We start from the raw sequence: 20855 nt of genomic DNA on the forward strand, positions 1-20855 counted from the left end.
ATCTAACTGATCAGCAGATGGTTTTCACCACAGACATCACTGAAGTCATTAGCTCAGGGAACTTTTTATAGTGTTTCTTGCTTATTTAAAGCTCCCTTTGTCTTGTGAAAATACCAGCTCTTGGGGGAAGAGGTTGCCTTCAAGCCATTTCTCAGACACCTAACTTTGCTATTGCTGGGACACTGACACCTCCTTCTGCTTTTACACGAGGCCTTTATATTCCCAGCTTTTTCTGAACTTCTACATTATAGAAATTAATATTGATTCAGTCACAGAGTTTAACGTTACAATCTTAACTTACCACGCCCACATTAACTACCTAGGCATGGGTGGTGCTCATGGCTATGGTACCTGAGTCCCCAGGCAGACAATAACTCAGCAACATTTTTATTGAACAGTAGTAGAGTAAAGCAGATAATTGTGCAGTTTTGAGATCAGAAGTGTCTCTCAAATGTGCCCAGAATCTGCACTGGCTGTGCCACTCTGTTGATTGCTCTTACCAGAGTTCATTTTCCAGGTGACGTGGGACAGGAAGGAAGCAGAAAGAATTTCTGAAAAATCATTGCATTCTTGGTCTCTGGGCAAAGATGACAGCAGCACAAATTGACCTTATCTATCACTGATGAACACTCCCCATAAATACAGGCAATTCAGGAAAGCAGCTGATACTCTTTGGTAAAACTGATTCAGTATGTAACACACAGCACTTCCTGTTTAACTTCACTACAGAGCTCCAGGATTTATAGTGGTCAGAACTATGCGAGAACATTGCCAAACACTGTGACTCGTGTGAGGCAGAATTGGAAGAGTAGAAACTGTGGATAAATACAAGACATTGTATTTACTTGGTTTAGCTACTTTATTGGAGCTTTGATACGTATTTGCCAGTCAGCTGGGAGACTTGGGGAGCTGGATCAAAGAAAGCTTGTGTGTGTGTCTGTGCACATCTGCCTTTTTTTCTACATACACGTGCAAAAATTCAGACATCTGTAACCTTACCAGTATAGAAAAGTGAATGAAGAGTCTTCTAGTCTGTCTAGACTTACATGCTGGAAGTAGTTGTATAATCAATATCTATGACCAGTTGATTAATCTCAGAAAAATACCCTGGAGGTTTTTTTTAAAAATTGTTTTTACTACTCTACTATTCCAATTTTTGTCATCTTAATGCTACCAAATACTTGATGCTTTAGAGGTGTGAAGTACTAATAGAGTATAGGAAGTACCTGTAAATACAACATATGCCACAGACCTTAGACTATACCCTTCCTGATTTACAGCCTTTAAGTACACACCATCTGCCTGATCTTGACTAACAAGGGGAGGGAGAAAGGAAGAAGAGTGGACTTGGGGGTTGAAGGGCAGAATATGACAATTGTTTACATATTTTCTGTTTTTAAAACAAAGGCAATTAGGGTAATAAAATTCTCATACGAATGCTTTTTGTTACCATTAATTAATCTTGATGATATGCATACACTGTACCTCTCAAAATCACAGTGACATCTTTCACAGTGCTGCTTTCCAGCATCTAATTGTAATAAGACATTAAATGAAACTCCTTTATTACTATGGCTAAGAATACAAAAACCTAACAGATGTCTGAATGACACACATGTAATTGAATAAATCACACTATGCTGTGCACTGATATGTCTACTGCGAACTGGAAAAAGCAGCATCTACTTTGGTCTGGGTTTATTTTTCCACCGTGGTTCCAGCTGGAAACCATTGCATAGGAGCAGTGTGTTGCTTGTATCCTGAAGAGTCCTACTGAGTCTGCATTTCTTTGGACTCTGTTTCAGGACTTTTTAGGATGCCTCGCTGACTTCACTGACTCATGCTGCCCTCTACAAGGTGAGTCTTCAGCAGGCTGATGCACTTGCTCTCTCCCAGAATCACTACTCACTAACATGGACATGCCCCCAGTATGATGATGTGGAAAGTCATGGTCTTCAGGGTAAGGGGAAACAGCAGGAAAAGTACTTTATTATGAATCAAACAGGGGGTTGATTTTTTTATTGTCATTTTATTAAGAACCTACTGAGCACCTAGATAGATTTGACTTGCCAGTGTCAGTAAGAAATTCTCATATTTTGATACTGTGGAACTACAATACAGTACTACATTACTGTAACAGCTCAGCAAAGATCCTTGAGCATGTTGAATGTTGTGAATTTGCTGTAATGGAAGAAAACATTTCTGATCACTTCAGGAGGAGGGGATATCTCTTTGCTGTGATTTGCCAAGCTTTGCCATGAAAATCAAGTCATAGCTGTAGGCAGTAAGAAGTCAGAGCTGACTGAACACTCTAATATATGATGACTTCTGTTCACTCTTCAGTGTTTCTACAGCTTTCAGTATTCAGATATTCAACTTTAAAAGCCTTCCCCAATTTAACACAGAGCCCTTGATGCATCCCTAACTAGGGAGGATGATTGGATGAGCCAGGCACACAGCGCTGTTCCACTACGGATAGTCTCTGTGGCAAATCTTTGAAAAGCAAAAGATAAACTCCCACTGGAATACACAAAGAAGCAATAACCATATGGGGATTGTGATGTTGAATATATCAGAGAAATCAAGAAAAAATACCTCTCAGGATAAGTCACCATATGGCAGGCATCAGCAAGGCTTAGATATTCTCCTCAGCTTGGGCTGTTTCTTACACAGGTCACAGAAAAAAAATGCTAATACCAGGAAAAAAATATGCAAGATCAAAGTCTGCAAGTGAGTTAAAAGCATCTCAACATGTGGGCAAAGCATGTAACCCCTGGAGCAAAATAGGCAGCTGACGCTTCCAACACCTGACTGCACACAGGGGTACAGCCATCTCAGTTCCCTCCACCTGCAGCCTGGTCCTCTGACCACCAGTATGTGAACCATGAAGAAAAAAGCTGATCAGACCTCATATTACAGGACAAATGGTCATCACACAAGGAGATAACTGGAATTTCTCTTTGCCTGAATCTTATACCATGCTGATCACCACAGTTTCTGAAAATGCACTTTAAACAAAAATTAAACTTATTTTTTCTCTCTCCCCCACCCTGCATGTCTTCTCAGGAACTGCTTCCTGACTATCTTCTGTCCAGGACCACTCAACACGTCATGTATGTTTTAGAGAATGTTTCCCTTCAGTTGAAGCATTGGACACTAGTCCTTACCAACAGCAATGGAACTGATTTGACAGAGCAAGTGATGTGTGACAGCATCTATGCTAGGAATAGTTTCCTCCCTTCCTGGAGACAGTTCATACATTCACAAACTGGTCAAGTTTGTTCTATAATGCACTGGTCTATCGCTTAGGGAAAGTGAGTTAGCACTCACTTCCAAGGTAATTCCCCTGTTTTCCTGCCAACAGCTCTGACAGGAGCCCCTAGGGAAATAAGCATTAAGCAAACATCTGTGTACTTCCTATCTGTCAACATCTTAACAGCTTCAGAAGTGGGGACCTGCCACCTTTACCAGAACCCAGATTCTGAGGCTGCTGAGATTAGCGGAAACTGTCTCAGCACTGATAAAGAGCCAGAGAGATATTTAACTGCACAAAGTAGCAAATTGCTGTTTTCCTAAATGTATTTTGTTTACCTTGATACACTATGTGTCAAGTTTTACAATAAAAATCTCCCTTGAGAATGTGGTGCAGGATTAGCATTGTCACATGGCTGGTGATGATACATCGTACTGTCAACTTCTCAAAATGATGAACTGAACAAAAAAGCTAAATTTTTTAGCACTTCCTTGATAAATTAAGTGCAGAAGGGGGTCTTTCTGTTTGTCAACATCTGATATGTTTTAGTAATTTGGCTCTGATGGTGGAGGGAAAAGGAAAAACACAATGGGGAGAAAGGTAAAGAAACCCATTAATCTTGAGAAAAACAAGACTGTGATCTGCCTATCAACCTTAAGATCAAAATCACTCAAAAAACAATGGGCAATTTTATTTTCACTTAAGAGTATAGTGTTAAAACAACTTGCTACTTCACATTCTCAGAAGTACAGTCCACAAAACACTTGTTACCTAATAGTTTCCAGAATATTTTCAGGGGAACAGAATATGTTAGTTATCTTCCTTGACACAAAATGGGCCAGCCAACACTTCCAAACTACACCTGAAATAACACTTTTGCACAGTACCTAGCAGCAAATACTTTCTTCAGTTAGATGACTAGCAAAACTGTGATCTTATGTCACCAGGGAGGTGCTGCAAGTGATATCCATGACAGAGACTGTACTGTAGTCACCTTGATACAAACTTGTAATCAAGTTGAAAACATTTAATGTTTTGGATGTAGATATTGCAGAAGCATCTTAATGGAACAAAAGTCAAACAGTACACTTGATACAGGATTGCCACAGGCAACCATGGGCATTTCCTATGGTGTCTTATCAGAAGGCACATAAATCTTTGTCTTGCCCAACAGCATGGTTGATTTGGCTACCCACTACTGCAATCAGTGGAGACAATTAGAAATCATATTCAATACACATAATATAGGTATCTGCCAGCTTCAGCGTTCAGCCTACTTTCAGCTAACTGCATAGAGAGTCAGGATTTTACAGCCTTGGAAAGCAGATGATCTAAACTATTTTGTCAACTCTTGACCTTAGAAACTGCTACAGGTAGACACTAGCCTTACTTGTAGGTCAATTGGCTGTTGTGGGACTGAATATTCATGTTTCATCAGCTCCTATCTCCTTCAGAGAGGAAAAAAATCCTTGCAATGTTTACAAGAGCATCTCCTTGACTATGGATCATATGATAGCCTGAAGTGAAGTGCCAGGCCCTTTGATGAGCTGCTTCATATACATAAATCTGGCTAGAGGATCATTTTCTGAAGGTGAATAATAAGCTGCCTTCCTGTTTTCTTATCCCACTGAGAGAATATCTGAAATGTGTAACAGTTAAGCTTAGAAATCGTAGCATTTAAGTTATTGGGACAGTCATTTCCCTAAGCAGCTACCACTGGGAGCAGTTCAGAGTTAATGCTTGGAAAACAAGAAAGAAAATGCCCTGGAGTATTAGTAAACTTGTGGCTTGTGTTTCTGAGGCTGCCAGTATTAACAATGACATGAAGGGAAAACAGCATTCTCTTTGAGCTGATGTTTTATTCACCCTGGTTGTGTCCTAGAAGCCCCAAACAACCCCAAACAGCTGTGTGCCAGTGCGAGTGACAGTGGAAGTTCTTAAACACACCATCAGTCAAACCGGAATCTGGCAAATGCTAGAAAACTACAGGATTTCTTGCTGGATGTCATGGGGCCTAGTTGAGTTTGAAACAAAAAGAAAGGTCAGTTTAATGGGGAATTCAGATCTCATAAAATATGCAGGATAACATATGTATGCTTATACTATTGCTCCTACTTCCAGAAAAGTAGAAAGAATACTGAAGCTTGCTGGCTGTTCTAATCAGGGGCTAATACGAAATCACAATCGTGCCCAAACTTCCCCCAGTTAGTTTTTAAGACTTTAAAAGTACTAACCCTGTATTCAGTGTTCTCTGCCCAAATACTTCCCCAGGTCTGCAGCTGGGGAGCGATGCTTTTGACAAAGGAGCTACTGGCATTTCCCACCATTTAAATAAACCTTTGCACCAAGCCTGTATGAGAACATGGACAAAGAAAATGTCTGTGTAGTAATGATATGCTTTATTGCCCTTTCAGTAGATTGAACTTGGGAGATGGGGAACAGAACTGTCACTGGCAGAAAGCCCTCCACGCTGGAGTTACAAAAGGATGAAAGCTGCTGGGAGCAGGACAAGCGAGCAGGACCATTAAACTATGCAAAAAGAGCTAACTGTACACATCAACTGGAAAGCTGTTGACTGGGAATATTTGTACACCCCTGCTGTTATCTCCTGTGTTTTTGCTGAAAACTGCATTTCTTCTAACAGCCTCAATTGAAAAGCTGTGCTTTTTTATCCCCCTACTAGGTTTTAATCAAGACAATACTATGACAGCATCAAAAGCACAGGTAACTCCTTTCCTTATTCCATTCACTTCCAAAGGTAGCCATTTCCATCTGGTATTATCATTAATAACCAGATAAATCAAAATATAACTAATGTAAGTTTATATATTGGCAGCAAACTTCTACTAACACTATATAGCTTAGAACATGGCTAAAGGATCATTGTGACATATATTCCATTTATATTAATAAACCCCCATTTATCTGTTTATTAATAGTGAAACTTTAGTTTAGAAATATGTCTATAAAATAAAGCATCACCTCCATCATATGCTACTGAAGTCTGAGCAGTGTAAGTAGCAATAAAACCATACTATGTCAGCACCTTGGCAAAAATATCTTTTCACCCAGCAGCTGATAACAAAATGTGATAATGTCACACCTGAATTAAAACAACAAGGATATTTATGCAGAGGTTTAGCACAGAGCATTCAGCATAAAGAACACACCTGACAGAAATAGATCTATTTCTACCATATTCTCCTTTCTTAAAATACACATTGTAAGTGTTCATTTCATTAGACTGTTGGAAAGCAAGACCTCTTCAGATCCTTATAGTGGCATCAGTTTAACACATTGCAATGATGGATTGATAGTAATTTGCCTTGTAAACAGAATGCACTTACAGAACTCCACCACACAGCCTCAGCTGTGCCTTAAGCAAATTTCTAATACTCTTACCATGCCCTTCATTGATATATGCAATTTGTTTGTGCATGATGTCTTCGCACACATTGTGCCTAATGAAACCATTAAATCAAGCTGCAAAATGACTATTTATCAAAAAGTAAGTACCTCTGAATAGAGCTCAGACTTGGTCTCATGCATCTCCAAGGCAAGGGCAATTAGGAGTAATTGTTGCTAGAATCACTTTCACATGTTTTTTAAGCAGCAATCCTGGAACCTGTAACAAAGCTTACTACCTAAGGATACACCAGCTCATATTTTCAAAGCTCACAAATTCTCTGTATCGAATTTGGGATCTCTCCTTAGCAAAGCGTGTGCATAAGCACAGCTCATTTGCTTGTGGCCATTTGCATACATCAGATGTGCAGAAATATGTGTGAGCAGGCATCACCTACAAGGTGAAGAGGTCTTGGTATTAAACAAGCACAGCTGTGTCTCAGTCTCTGCTCTTGCCCATGCATGAGCTCCAGGCAGTAGATCAAACTATTTGAGAGTACCCAAAGCAGTAGCTAAGGGTAGATCAGGGAGGATGCACTGGAGAGCAGTTACATCTCCATGAGGATTTTAGCCAGGAGGACAGGAGGCTCAGGGGTGACCTTATTGCTCTCTACAACTCTCTGAAAGGAGGCTGTAGCCAGGTGGGGATCGGCCTCTTCTCCCAGGCAACCAGCGATGGGACAAGAGGACACAGCCTCAGGCTGTGCCAGGACAGGTTCCGGTTGGACATCAGGAGGAATTTCTCCACAGGAAGGGTGATTAGACATTGAAATGGACAACTCAGAGGTGGTGGAGTCACCATCCCTGAAGATGTTCGAGAAATGACTGGAAATGGCAATTAATGCCATAATCTATTTGACAAGGTGGTGTTCAGTCAAAGACTGGAGTCACTGATCTGAGAGGTCTTTTCCCATCTAATTGATTCTGAGATTCTGAAGATGACCAAAGCCCTTGGCTATTCTGTAGCTGTCCTTCCCTGGGTAGGGCAGGTTCATCACCTACACACAGCACATGCAGGTAGTGAGCAGCGGCTTGTGTCTTTTAAAAACCACACCATGAGTGTGAGTGAAGGACTATGAATGAAACTGGGGACTGACCAGCAAGTCTCAGGTAAAAGCATACATATGACCTGGCAGATGTGGAAATGTAAAAGCTATTGCACAGCGCACAGCAGGGTGGGCCATCTTCATTTCCTCCCCAACAGACACACAATGGGCACAGTCAGGATGGTTTTTGTAGAGGATATAATTAACTCACAAATACATTTAGTGCCTTAAAGGAGTCAATGAACACAAGGATACCAGTGATCTACTGGGTATATTAGGTTTCCAAAAAGAAACTCAGTTGTCATAGGCAACTTGTTGTTCTTGTGTAGAATGTCCCCTCACAAAAAAAAATGTCCAGATGATAGAAAACTAAATATACCTTTTATATTATAAAAATACCTCCTTCTTGCCAACTCGATTTTATTCCAGAGATGGTGGTATTTCAGCGCTAAGAATACCACGATCTCCCTTATACACATGCTGTGAACATTCACATCCAAACAACACAGGGAGGTGTTTGATCAAACAGAGCTACAGATGTGTTTCCATGAACACATCCAGAACAATCAGCCCTGGCCCTCTCTGCAAGCCAGAAGGGTTCCTGTGCAATCAGACAGTTTGTTGCTGAGGGGGGTGAAGATTTGTGAATATTTCAGTTTCTCCCCGAGACATGCAGTCTTCAAGGAAAAATAATTAGCAATCTAAACATCAACCTCTAAGTTCATGTTTACCACCTTAAGAAGCAGACAACAAAGAACAGTCATCTATAAACAGGACTAAAGTTGGCACTGCATAGACCAGGCACTTCCCAATGACTCAGCTGCAACAAGGGGTATTTTTGTGATGCCTCTACTCCTATTAAATGGGATATATGCTTTTATCTCTATACCTCATTTCTTGCTTTTAAGGCAAAACCCACACACTTTTCCAACTGCAGAAGGTCAGCACATTATTGGATGAGAAAAAGAGAAGAGAATGGCAAAGCACGGAAATACAGAGACTCAAATAAGATTTTATATGATTGTTTCTTTTTTGCCTTGAGCTATAAGGCAACCATTGCCCACTTTCCAGGATGTTTAATTTAATTAACACAGCCTACAAGGATATTTAAGCAGCAGTTAATAGAGGGTAAAATACAAAATGAATAAGCAACAAAAATGTCCTGTTTATGTGCATTTTGCTTTGTACTGTAAAGATAAAATGATTGTGATTTGATCTGTATCTGGTCTTTCCAGCTCATACTCAAATGATGTGTCATGGTGTTTTAAGCTTCAATGCCACTGCTCGTTAACAAGCAAGCCCATCACTTACAATTAGAAACAACTTTGAAATAAATCCTCAGGCTGTAGCAGTGACAGTGCTGACTGCACTCCACTACTGCTTGGAAAGGCAGCTGTATTTCCACTTCAGTCTGCACTCCCTTCATGAGCCCTCCCTGCTCAAGCCTAAGCACAAAGATAAACTGGACCCCTACCAGAGCAAGGAGAAAGAATCTTTATTCTTAGTTTTGTTCTCATCCAACTTTTTCCTCCTCTCTATGCTTTACTGTGTTTTTTATTCTAGTCTAATAGATCCAGCACTCAGTACAAACGGCATTATCTTGAACACAATCAAAACGTTGCTGAGGGCTGCAATGAAAATTTCCCAAAGGCCTCAAGAGGCCTCTGATTTGTGAAGACAGCAAAAATCATTGACTCTCTTTTTAACTTTGAAACACATGGCATGGGAATGCAGATGGCTCCAGTGTGAGCTTCGTCTCACTGCCAGGATTATACCACTTTCTGGCTTACTTTCAGCCTGTACCCTGTTATGCACACATCATTTCTAAAGTAAGGCTTTTTACCTCAGTATTTCCACGTGTCACAATTTATGGCATTCTGAAGCTTGTGCTTCAGAATCTACACATCTGCTTTTTAAAATGAACAGGAGGATCTGACACTTAAAAAGCTCATTTTTATTCTCAAAATCTAATAATAACTGTCAGCCATATTTACTACTGTGTGACTAATCAAGACACAAAAGAAATTTGATTTGATGACATTATGGCGTTGTATGGTTTGCTGTGGTACCTCAGCTTGATCTTACAACTTAGTATCATCTTTTTTTGAGTTTGACCTCTCTACTTTCTAGGTAACAAAGGTTATGTACTTTTATGAAGGAAATAGCATGACACAGTTACAAATGTTTAAAAGATGACATGATAGAGGACTGTAGCATTGTTACTGGAGAACAGTCACTGCTTTAGGGCATGAAGTTCTGAAATCCAGGCAAGGCTTACAGAAATTCTGTTTAATAAGTGAGGCTGAAAAGCCAGGAAGATAAAGGTCTAATATTCATGAATCAAACACTCATCACTCCCACCTTTCACGGTAGTCTGATGGAAATCAAGGGGTTTATCAGCTACAAACCTCTGAAAAAAATTAAGCTTTTTTTTTTTCTTTTTTTTTTTTGAAAACAGAATCCCAAGTCTCACAATATTTGCCCACATTTTTGTGAAATTAAGTGAAATCCTCATTCATACACTTCATCCAGAGAGTGTAGCAGCACATCCTGGTAGCAACACCCAGCAGCTGTTGGTCCAAACATTTGCAGTAGCTTCATGGATGCCCACTGGACTGAAAATCACTATGAAAATCACCAGCATTTCCTCTGTTGATATTAAGACTGTGCCATTATGAGTTAATATATCAATGATGAGGTTATTGACTTCCTTGCTGTGATGAGAAATCAATACAGTTCTGCCCAGAGTTTTCTATTCACACATGCATATATATATGAGCAGCATCAGACAGGTTCTAACATTATGATAATAAAACTACAGACAAGCAGTTAAGCACAAAAGATCACTTTATTTTTCAAATCACACCTCTCTCATTCTTGAAAAGGTGTACTTCTAGTTATTACTATTTTAAATATACTCTATATTTTCCTGTGAAGTTAAATACTTTGAAGAAGAATCCCCAAAGAAATAAATACAAAGCACAACAGTTTCACTTTATGATTTGCTTTGAGCATTGTCTGGTCCTGCATCCACTCTGGCACTCCGCTGCTCTTTGAAACTGTAAAATCCACAGCCAGCCTTCCTTGTTTGCCACAGCCCTCTGCTTATCAGCTGTTAATACAAACTGTTAATACAAAGCCAGCGCATGCACAAAATAGCTTACAGCAGTTTAATAATTCTAAAACTTTCCTTACAAATACACACATTGCTACTAAGAAATAATTGAGATGCTTCTTTTTCTGGATGCTCATTGAAAATTCCATGCTGCAAAATGCTTGTTTGATGATGTGCATGTCTGCTGGTGAAAAGGAAATCAGTACTAACAAGGTTTGCTGGGTTGTTCAATGGGTAACTTACAAAACCAGACAATTCCCAAAGTTATCAACTGGATCACTGCAGCACAATCTGAAACCACCATTTTACCTGAAACCTTAACTAGCCCGATGGGTTGGTAATGCATATTTGCTGGAGTATAAAATGACAGTAAAATGTCAGCAAGGTCATCAGAACACACCACGTGGGGTTTATTCTCATAGGATGAGCACAGTCCAGTGCAATAGCACAGATCCTGCAGCTAGGAATGGAGGCCTGATGATGCCGTTTTCTGACCTTGTCACAATAATGGAGAGGTGGAAGCTGTCCAGTGCAGGAGCATCGTGTCCCTTCAAAGAGAAAGTTGAAGCACTTCCCGTGCCAGAAGCTGCACTCCTGAAAAGCTTTTCTTGAAAGAGGTATCAGCGAGAGCCTGAACAGGTGTGGCTGGGAATTTATCCCAATTACATGTCTCACCTGGGACAGTATTCCTGAAAATGAAATCAGGGTCTGGCAGGCCGATTTTCCTACACACACATACACTTAAAGAACATTCAAAGACTATGATAAAGTCTAAAAACTGTAGCTGAAACTCGTACCTGTTCACAACAAAGTCTGAGGTAGTTTAGAACCACTCTATAAGAAAGAAGGAAAGGGATTTAATGCACAAAAATTTCGAGATACCATTATAATTGCTACAGAGAAGGGGAGGTTAACATAGTGTAAAAGGGATTTAAATTACCGTCTGTCAAGAAAGAGGAGCTGCTAACAGAGAATGAGTGAAAAAGTTCACTAAAACATAAACTTCTGTTTAGCCTGGCTCTGAACATTAACATTCACTTAAAAAAGAAAATCAGAGACAATCGTGAAACTGAGCAAAGCAAAAAGGAAAGAACACTTTACAAGAGACTGGACAAGGTTAACAGACATGGGGTCCAAATTGTGAAGTAACACTGTACTTCCCAAAATGAGTCCATGTGCTCAGTGGGGTGTTTGGATCCCTGGACAGCTGAAATACCTTCACAGAGGGACACTGAAAAGTTATGAATTCTTTCAAGATTCACTCTTGATGATGCAGTTTACTTAGAACAGAACACTCACATACAATTAATGCCTTGGACAATGCCCAACTAGCAAATTGAGCACGTATCTGCTGTATCATGGTGAGAAGGAAATATTTTAATTTATATTTAAACTTAAGTTACATAAGCCAGCATAAAACCTGACCTACTTCCTAAGTCAACAGTAAACTTCTTACTGATTTTCCTCTTAAGGGTAACAGGTTGCAAACAGATCATGGAAGTACAAGGTGCAAAAGGACTAGTATTTCACACATCCATAGACAGCCAAATTCAAATGTTGCTCACTAGGACTTGACAGGCTAGTGGTAGTTGCCTCTAGAGTCTGATGTGAATGAAAGGGGACAATGATATTTTACTCAGTGTATGACAAAGAGGTAAAAATAAATAATTTTTTATAATTCCTTAATACATCACAATACAGAGGAAAGTTACAGGGAACACCCCAGCAACAGTGATATGATTCTGCATAGAGAGGAGAAGGAGGAACAAGCAAGTTGGGGAAAGCATGCAGGAAAAAGTAAGAGCTGGGAAGATAGGAGACAAACAGAACTAGCTCAGGCCATAAGAATTGTATCTTTGTGTTGCTCTTTCCATAAAAAACTACTAAAGTTTCACTTCCTATGTTCTCTTTTAGCACTCATATTCAGATGAGTGATAGATTCCTTAACAGAATTCCGTAATTTAACAAAAAAAAGCCCATATAGAAACACATCTTTGCAAATAGTCACTTCAACTTGCATAACACATATATTTCCATCGCTATAAATGCACAGATGCAACCATGTAACTCCATACCAGTCTTTCCCCCAAACTTCTCCTTCCAACTCCAGCTCCTGCTTTAAGTGGTATTTCTATTCTAATCATCCAAGCCTCATGAGCTTTGTATTATTGCATAAAAACATTCATTTATGTATTTACCTCTCAAAATGAATAAGTGACATGATTCCTGAAACAGATCCAAATCCCACAACACTGACACCCTTTTTATTAAAAATAGCAAAACCAAACTTAGAGAATAACCCAAACAGGATCCTGGCATGTAGAAGCAAAAGAAACCTGCCTCTTTTCTCCAGCAGTGAACCTGCCATGTTTGTTTCAAAAGCCATTTCTCAGCATGACAAATCTCTATGAGAAATTCCTGTGAGGAATCTTACCATCTTTTAGCAACTGAAGGTAACTCAAAAACCCAACAGACGGCTACAGAGGATGCCCAAAAGCCAATTCTGTATGGCCTGACCATGTTTCAAAAGCACAAGCTAATAGTTTTGTGTAAAGACAAAAATTTCTTAACATCTGTGGTTAAACACATTTATTGGATTCTAGGTATTAAGCACAAGTCTCACCACCTAGTGACTATAGCTCAGGAGTACAGTGACAACAGACAGGTGACAGAGACCAAAAATTACATGAATGAAGGAAAGGCGGAATCGAGGTTGTTCAGCCTGCAAAAGGGAAGGCTTTGGGATGACCTGACAGTGGCCTTCCAGTACTTAAAGGGAGCCTACAAGAAATGGAGAGGGACATTTTACAACAACATGTAGTGGCAGGACAAGGGGGAATGGCTTCAAACTGACAGAGAGTAGGTACAGATGAGGTATTAGGAAGAAATTCTTTACTGTAAGGGTGGTGAGGCACTGGAACAGGTTGCCCAGAGATGTTGTGGATGCCCATCCCTGGAAGCGCTCAAGACCAGCTTGGATGGGGCTCTGTGCAACCTGGTCTAGTGAAATGTGTCTCTGTCATGGCAGGGAGGTGAGAACTCAATGATCTTTGAGGTCCCTTCCAACCCCGTCATTCTCAGATTCCCTGATTTCTCTCCAGAAAGCAGCTGTGATAACTACTATTCACTTGGACTACACAGCATATCAAACGCTCATCTGAGCAGTAATACTGTCCAACTCACTTGATATTTCAGGACTCAGCTGGTACCTTTTGGACACAGATTTGGTGTAAAAGACCATATAGATTAATTTTGTAAATTCCTCAGACTACTTAATATAATTGACTGAAGTTACTGATGTATATCTGCCAGTTTTCAGGAGTCAGATGATAATTCTGAAAACAATTGTTTTAACTGAGCAGCCACACAGAGAATAGAGGTGCCAAGATGATAAGTACAAAAAGGATGAGTAAAAGTTCATTTTACCAATAGTGCAGTGATAGCCCAGGGCCTAAAGTAGTAGGAGGCACTGGAGAGGCATGTTTACACCTGTGCAGGGTGATGCCACCACTCATTCAAATTTTTAGTAATCTGAACTTCAATTCCATTACGTTCATGTTAGAGATCAAGTACCATTTTTTCAGAACACTGAGCTGTATTATTGTATGAGGCTGCAAGGAACAGTGTGAGATGTACTTCTCTAATGACTGGCTGTGTGAAAATGTGTAATGCCATGGGTGTACAAAGATCATTCTTCACTCCCACCATTTGGACATACCATAGTAATCAAACACATGCAGTGTGATAAAACTGGTATGTGGTTGCACAGAAAGTCAGTACATTGGCATATGACAGATAACTGTAGTTTCCTCATACTATGCTGCACTTTTTAATTTGGGCTTTATCTTAAAAAAGTTTGCAGAGTGATTTTAAAACTTTTCTTGTAAGCGTTTAAACATAGACCCAGATTCCACCATGGAATGTGAGTAGGACTTTGTCATTACCTCAGCCAAAGCTTTGCAATGAAAGCTTGGGAAGGGCCAAAAAGACCGCAGGGTTTTTTTGAGCAGGTAACAAAAGTCATATGAAGGTTCACTCTGTAAACACTGCAAGCCACGGCAGACAAGGTAGCTAGGAGGAATATCTGTGTTCTTTGAACTGCATCCATCTTTAGATGAGCACTTAACTTGCTTTATATTGTCTACACCTCACTACAGCCAAGTTGCCAATATTTAACAACTGGACAAAAGCTTTGGACTGGCTCGCTGTACCTTTTTTAGTCATTTGCACCTTTAAAGCAACCAGCATCCTGCCATACCACAACAGCAGCATTTCGCACCTGCCTGGACAGATTTTATCTTTCTTTTTTTTCATTTTGGAGCTTTAGAACCTGTTCTAAATTCAAACTAAATTAGCTACCACCTCAATTTAATGCATATATATATATGTGTGTGTGAATATTTAGGCACTCCTAAAACTTGACCCAGGACCTTTACCTCTGTATCCTGAACAGAGCTTTGTGGAGCTTCTACATATATATATACGTATATATATATATGAGTTAAGCAGTACAACTGACAACAACAACAATAACCAGTTCAGAGAGAGCTAACAATTCTAACCTAAATAGAACCATTAACTGAGAGATGGGGATGGAAACCAGGCCTCAAGCATCCTCTGGGATCTACAATTATTTTTGAAGCATGGTTTAGTCCTCTGGCAACTGATATAATGAGGCACAAGCCTAAACGTTTACTCTTGGATACATTAACTCTTACAGGCTCTAATCATTTGCTTACTACTCTAGCCACAACAAAATTACCAACACATTCACTTGTTTATTTGACAGTACACTAACCCCTGTCAAAATATAAGCCAATTAATATCTTCATAGAGAAATGCAATCTAAAGCATGTGAAATCAAATCTAAGTTCTAATCCCTTATTAAGTGTCTCTGAGTGGGCATCACTTTATAACCAGAACTACGATGACACAACAATCAGACAAGAATGGCATTAACTTTGTCTTCTAATTTTTGTACTGAAAATTTAATTAGACTGAAACAATTACAGACTTCTTTTCTTTTCTTTCATGGAAACCAACTCTCATCAAGTCAGGTACTCAACTGAAAATTCTCTAAAGTTGTCATTAGTAAAGATGAAGATGCATTAAACTGAATTTTTCAGCAATGCTGAGAAAGCACTGAGCTTTTACATGAGTTGTCATAATAAATAAGAAAAACTGATTTTCATGGAGAAAAGAAAAAAATGGAGCTCTGAAAGAAGGAAACTGCAATGAAGAAGAGCTCTTACTCTAACAAAATTAATGATTTCTCCTCTGTACTGTCTTTTAAATTAGACTTGGGTTAACTTCTGTCATTTTAATTCCATTTAACAGCCATTTGAACTTGTTTTAAAGCTGATTGGAAATGGCTTGAAAAGCATCTTGAAAAATGGTAAGCTGCACAATGTTTGCTCACTTCAAAAATTAATTTTCTCAGATAATTATTTTCCCTTTCATTCTGTGAATAAAAACCCTTTTATCTTCTTTTGGACAAAGTTAACTAAATAAAAAGATTTTAGTAAGACCTTTGTTGAGCTCCACAGGAGTTAAGTCTAAGCCTCAATTCAACCTATGGAAATAAAACTGAGAAAAGGAGGCCTGGGGAATTTAAAGATCCTGAAATACCAAATAGAAGCAATGATGCCATAGTGTCAGTACAGTTATTTCCATTATGCAGAACTCTAACAACAGGTCTATTTTGTAGTTTCTGATAAGAAAGCAATGAGTACCTGGTCAGCTCTGCTCTAACCCTGTTGTAAATAGAATATGACTGATTACACAGTTCTGAATAATTACAGTATTTCATCACTCTGATAAACCCTAATACTAAGCTGTTAACAGCACAACTTACTTTCACTGGAAGGAAAAGATAAAAAAGGAAAAAAAAACTTCAGAGGAATATACAGCAAATATATCTGAAACTGGGCGTCCATAAACACAGACAGTAATTAGAAAGAATGAGAACATTCACACAAAACCACACATCAGCTGTGTGTTGTATCTTCCTTTATCACTACTAATACATTGCTGCCACAATGTTTAAGACAAGAGACCTCTCTAGGCAATACAGGTTTTAGGGGTGTTTGTTGGTGGGCAATATTAGAAGACCCAGCATAGTTCAGCTCTCTGTAAACTTTCTTTCTTTAAATAAAGAGGGTAAAGGTTGAAAGTGTGAAGGGCTTGCAGCAGGGCTTGCCTTAAAAGCCTGGGAGCTCAGTGGGCTCACCTTGATGACAGGTTCTCAGAGCAACACTAAATAAAGACTCTGAGAAAGGCCATTGTCACAGAGAAGAAGTCTAATACTAAAAATTGCTATTCACCTGCATGAAGGGACAATTCAAACTTGTTTTTTTTCTTTTTATTGATTTATGGGGGTGGGAAACTGAAGGGTCTATAGGACCTCAGAGTTTTCGCTTTGGGAATATCAGATACCAGGATATGTTCATCCAGATTCTTGGCAGAGAATGAATGTCATGGGAAATAAAGAGACATTTCTGTTCCATAGTGAGTTACAGGACAAGATCAAAAAATGTTCTGTAGGTTATAGTCTACAAGGCTTATTTGTATCATAAAAATTAACTGCATGTCAAGGATTACAAACGGAAAAATACCATTCTTTCTGTGACAGCCTAGACTCAGAACAGATGGCAGAACCTTTTTTGATTTTAGGTTTTTTTTAACATTCTCTACAATGGTGGCTACTAAAAGCTAACAGCTAAGAGGTTATGCCCTTTGCTTATCCACAATTTGAGAAAAGCAGAATTGTTTGATGAAACTGCAAAGAAATGCCACCACTGCCATGCAAGGACTTATCTATGAAAAGCAAGAAATGCTTCAGGCATCTCAGTAGTTCCAGCATGAACTGCAACTGGAAAAGTCTTCTGCTTTGATATTTAAAGGGAAAAAAATTCCAACAGTTTGGACTTATACATAAACAAGAGAGTGGTATCCTCAGTAGCTGGTCTCAATTCTTTCATGCTCCAGAGGCTGTTAAGCCATGAGGTAACCAGCCCTGCAGACTGGGAGGTGCCTGGCACAAGCAGTATCCTGCCTCAGTACTCCAGACTGTCTAAGGCAGCTGTGGCACATGAATTACAAACTCTATACAGCACAGTGGGCATCCATCTCCACCAACAGACATTCACAAGTCAGAACACAGCAGTAGGAAGGAAGGGAACTGTATGCAAATGTCAGAACTAAATTGTAATTTGGCAATGAAAAATAATACTATTGATAAAGCCTAATCAATTTTATTTGAAAGAAAAGGGATGCTTTTCTTATTTGAAATATCCTCTGATTCATTGCTACCACTGATTATATTTCTTCTTGGGTTTAGCACAACTAGTATCCAACAGGGAAATTATTTCAAATTAAGTAGTGTGATAAATTAACATACAATTTGCTCTGTTGATATAGCTCATTTTATCACTATGGTTATGTAAAGGAAAACCATATTTATCCTGCACTAGCTTTGTTTTCTTCTGACAAGGTTATTTATCACCACAGGAAATTCCAAGTTCATAAAACTGGTTAGCTGACATTTCCAATATAATATACTTTGTGTGGAGGAACAACCATCCTAATCAATTTTGCCAATTACATCAGCATTTGTCTTCATACAAAATCTCTTTATCCCATACTGAAAGACCAACATGGAGTTCTTCCTAAAAGTCATGCAGATCTGGAGAGTAAGAGATTACATCATCATCAGTGTGAAAACAGAATAAGCAAAGTTGCAGGCAATGTAATCCAGACAGATATGGATGGATAACGAATTCTGTGACTGTAAAGTAAGAACCAGATCTTTTACAATACAGGCAAAAGCATCACATTTTATGAAGATCATGAGAAATGTGAATGCATACACAGCCTTTGAATTTTTAGCTCCAGACTGGAAAGAAACTCTTCTTGGAAATATGTAATTTATCTGCAAATTCTTCTTTTGATATTTGAACAACTGCCTGTAAGTGACCAGGTGGAGTTCCACTTTTCTAAACCAAACATTTTTGATGTTCTGTTGCAAGTTGTCTTAGGCAGGAAAAATTTAAATAATCATCTTCAGGAGTGAAAAAGTACTATTTTCTTCAAGATGGATGTTTGATTTAGGAAGTTCCTTTTGAATGTAGGAAATGACAATTTTGTACTTTGAAAAGTCAACTAAGGTCAAGATTAATATAGATACATTAATTAGTTTGTTGATATGATGAATGCTTTTCTTGTCATCCCACTGATGAATGAGAGAATTTGCATCTCAGCAGGTAAACGTCTGATACTTCCTTAATCTACTGTACAGCATTTGCTATAGCCAAAAATAAGAAACAAAGTGGAATACAGAATCAAAACGATTTTGAAACAAATTACTAGTTACAAAGGAATATGGGTGAAGAACCACTTTAAAAAATAACATATATTCTGGACTGATGTATTCCATAAACATTTTTTTTTTGCTAATAAAAGCCTCTGGGGAACAAATACTTATTTCATATGCTTTCCATTCTGCTTGAGTAATTTTAGATTTCCACCGTAGCTCTGCCTTTTTTTCCTTCTGTTTTCCTTGCCTTGGTTAGATTAGAGAGGTAGGGTGTTAATGGGGTACTTGATGAAAATTGAAGAACTATTTTCTCCCCCCTTGGAGACCAGCCTGATTTGAACAAATCGAGGAGAGTGAAACAGTCTCTTCATGTCCTTGGGAAAAAGCCTTTTCCATTTCAATACTTCCAGCTTTCAGACATGGTCCCCTTCATTCACAAAGAAAGAAAAGGTGCCAGCACAAGAAGGTTCTGAATAATTTCACAGAATGTCAGTGGGGCAGCAAAAGCTCCCTTTCAACCTCCTTTATGGTTGGTGAACATGAGAATGCAAGGTGGATCCATGAAGGGAATGCAGGGAACCAGGTGCTTGCAGCTCCAACAGGGCAAGAAACAAGCTACTGTCCACCAGTCCCCACTTCTGTTGTTGCTACTTCCTTACTACTCTCATCCTTGTGGGTACTGTTTTGTGCTGGGCACTCAAAATGCACGCAGTGAAACACCTGGAGAGAACAAAAAACGAAGATAAAGCAAAACAATTCAATGCTGGCAAAAGCATGAGCAAAGTAAGATGAAGTCTATGTGGAAGTCTGTGTGGAAGTCTATATGGAAGTCTGCAGGCCAGATCAGTGACAAAGTAATTCAACAAAATACATGAGGTCAAAAACATTTACTCATGGGCAATAAACATTAGACAGGGAAAGCATTGGAGCAAGAGGCAGCACTCAAATTATACCAACCTTTACATATGGCACTAAAAATCAGAAAGATGTTTCCAAAGCAGATTGGGATATTTGTAAATGATTTTTCTCTTGGCAAGTAGCAGAAATACCTACTACATACTATTGGAAAATAACAACAATTGTATTAATTGTCTTAAACACATGTTATGATCTAATCACTTCCTTAAAAGGCTGGATGTTCATGCACACTAGAAATGAAATTTAAATCATTGCCAACATGATTCTATTTCAAGATTGCCCTCTGCTGTAATAACAGTGGCAGCTCTACAGACATGTCCTGGAGTATGTAGAAAGGCATACAGAGTGTCCAAGGTGGCTGCTGCTTCATTAGATGAAATATTCTGTTTGAAACAGTGATCATTTTCTGATGATTCAAACAATACCTGGGACTAGTGTACAGGTGACTGTATCTTAGAGTAAGAAGATCATGTGCTTAAGCATTTTTTCCAATTTATTTTCTACTTTACTTACTTCTACTTGTTCTTGAAGAGCCTGGGAGGAGAAGGGGGAGGAACTCTTTAAAATTGTTACAAAACTTCTTTCCATATGATTTCTTATTGCTATGAATTGCACAGCTTTGCCACAATACAAACACTGCTTTAAAATTTGCTACTACATGCATTGTAGTCTTAAAGCTAAAGCTTGATGAATATTAAATCCTGAATTTTAAACTTATTATCTTGTCTTAATTTTGTATACTTTTATGACATCTTCTATTATTCTTCTTGCAAGTAGACCAGGTCTTTAAAGCTCTTCTCACAA

The 20855-nt window shown here is 38.9% G+C and overlaps 1 protein-coding gene across 2 annotated transcripts in view; it reads right to left on the reverse strand.

Annotated features, from left to right (window-relative positions):
- Window positions 1–20855, reverse strand: part of BTBD9 (BTB domain containing 9) — a 161074-nt gene that overhangs the window by 33262 nt on the left and 106957 nt on the right. Inside the window, exon 12 of one of the 2 annotated variants that reach the window (XM_048296601.1) lies at window positions 14795–19853. The exons of the other annotated variant lie outside the window; for it this stretch is intronic. Coding sequence (XP_048152558.1) covers window positions 19749–19853 — 105 coding nt within the window. The 3' untranslated portion in view covers window positions 14795–19748. Of the gene's footprint in view, window positions 1–14794; window positions 19854–20855 lie in introns of those variants that run through there. 2 annotated transcript variants of the gene reach the window in all.

Source organism: Corvus hawaiiensis, chromosome 3 (genome assembly GCF_020740725.1).
Source record: "Corvus hawaiiensis isolate bCorHaw1 chromosome 3, bCorHaw1.pri.cur, whole genome shotgun sequence".
Classification (NCBI taxonomy): Eukaryota; Metazoa; Chordata; class Aves; order Passeriformes; family Corvidae; genus Corvus; species Corvus hawaiiensis.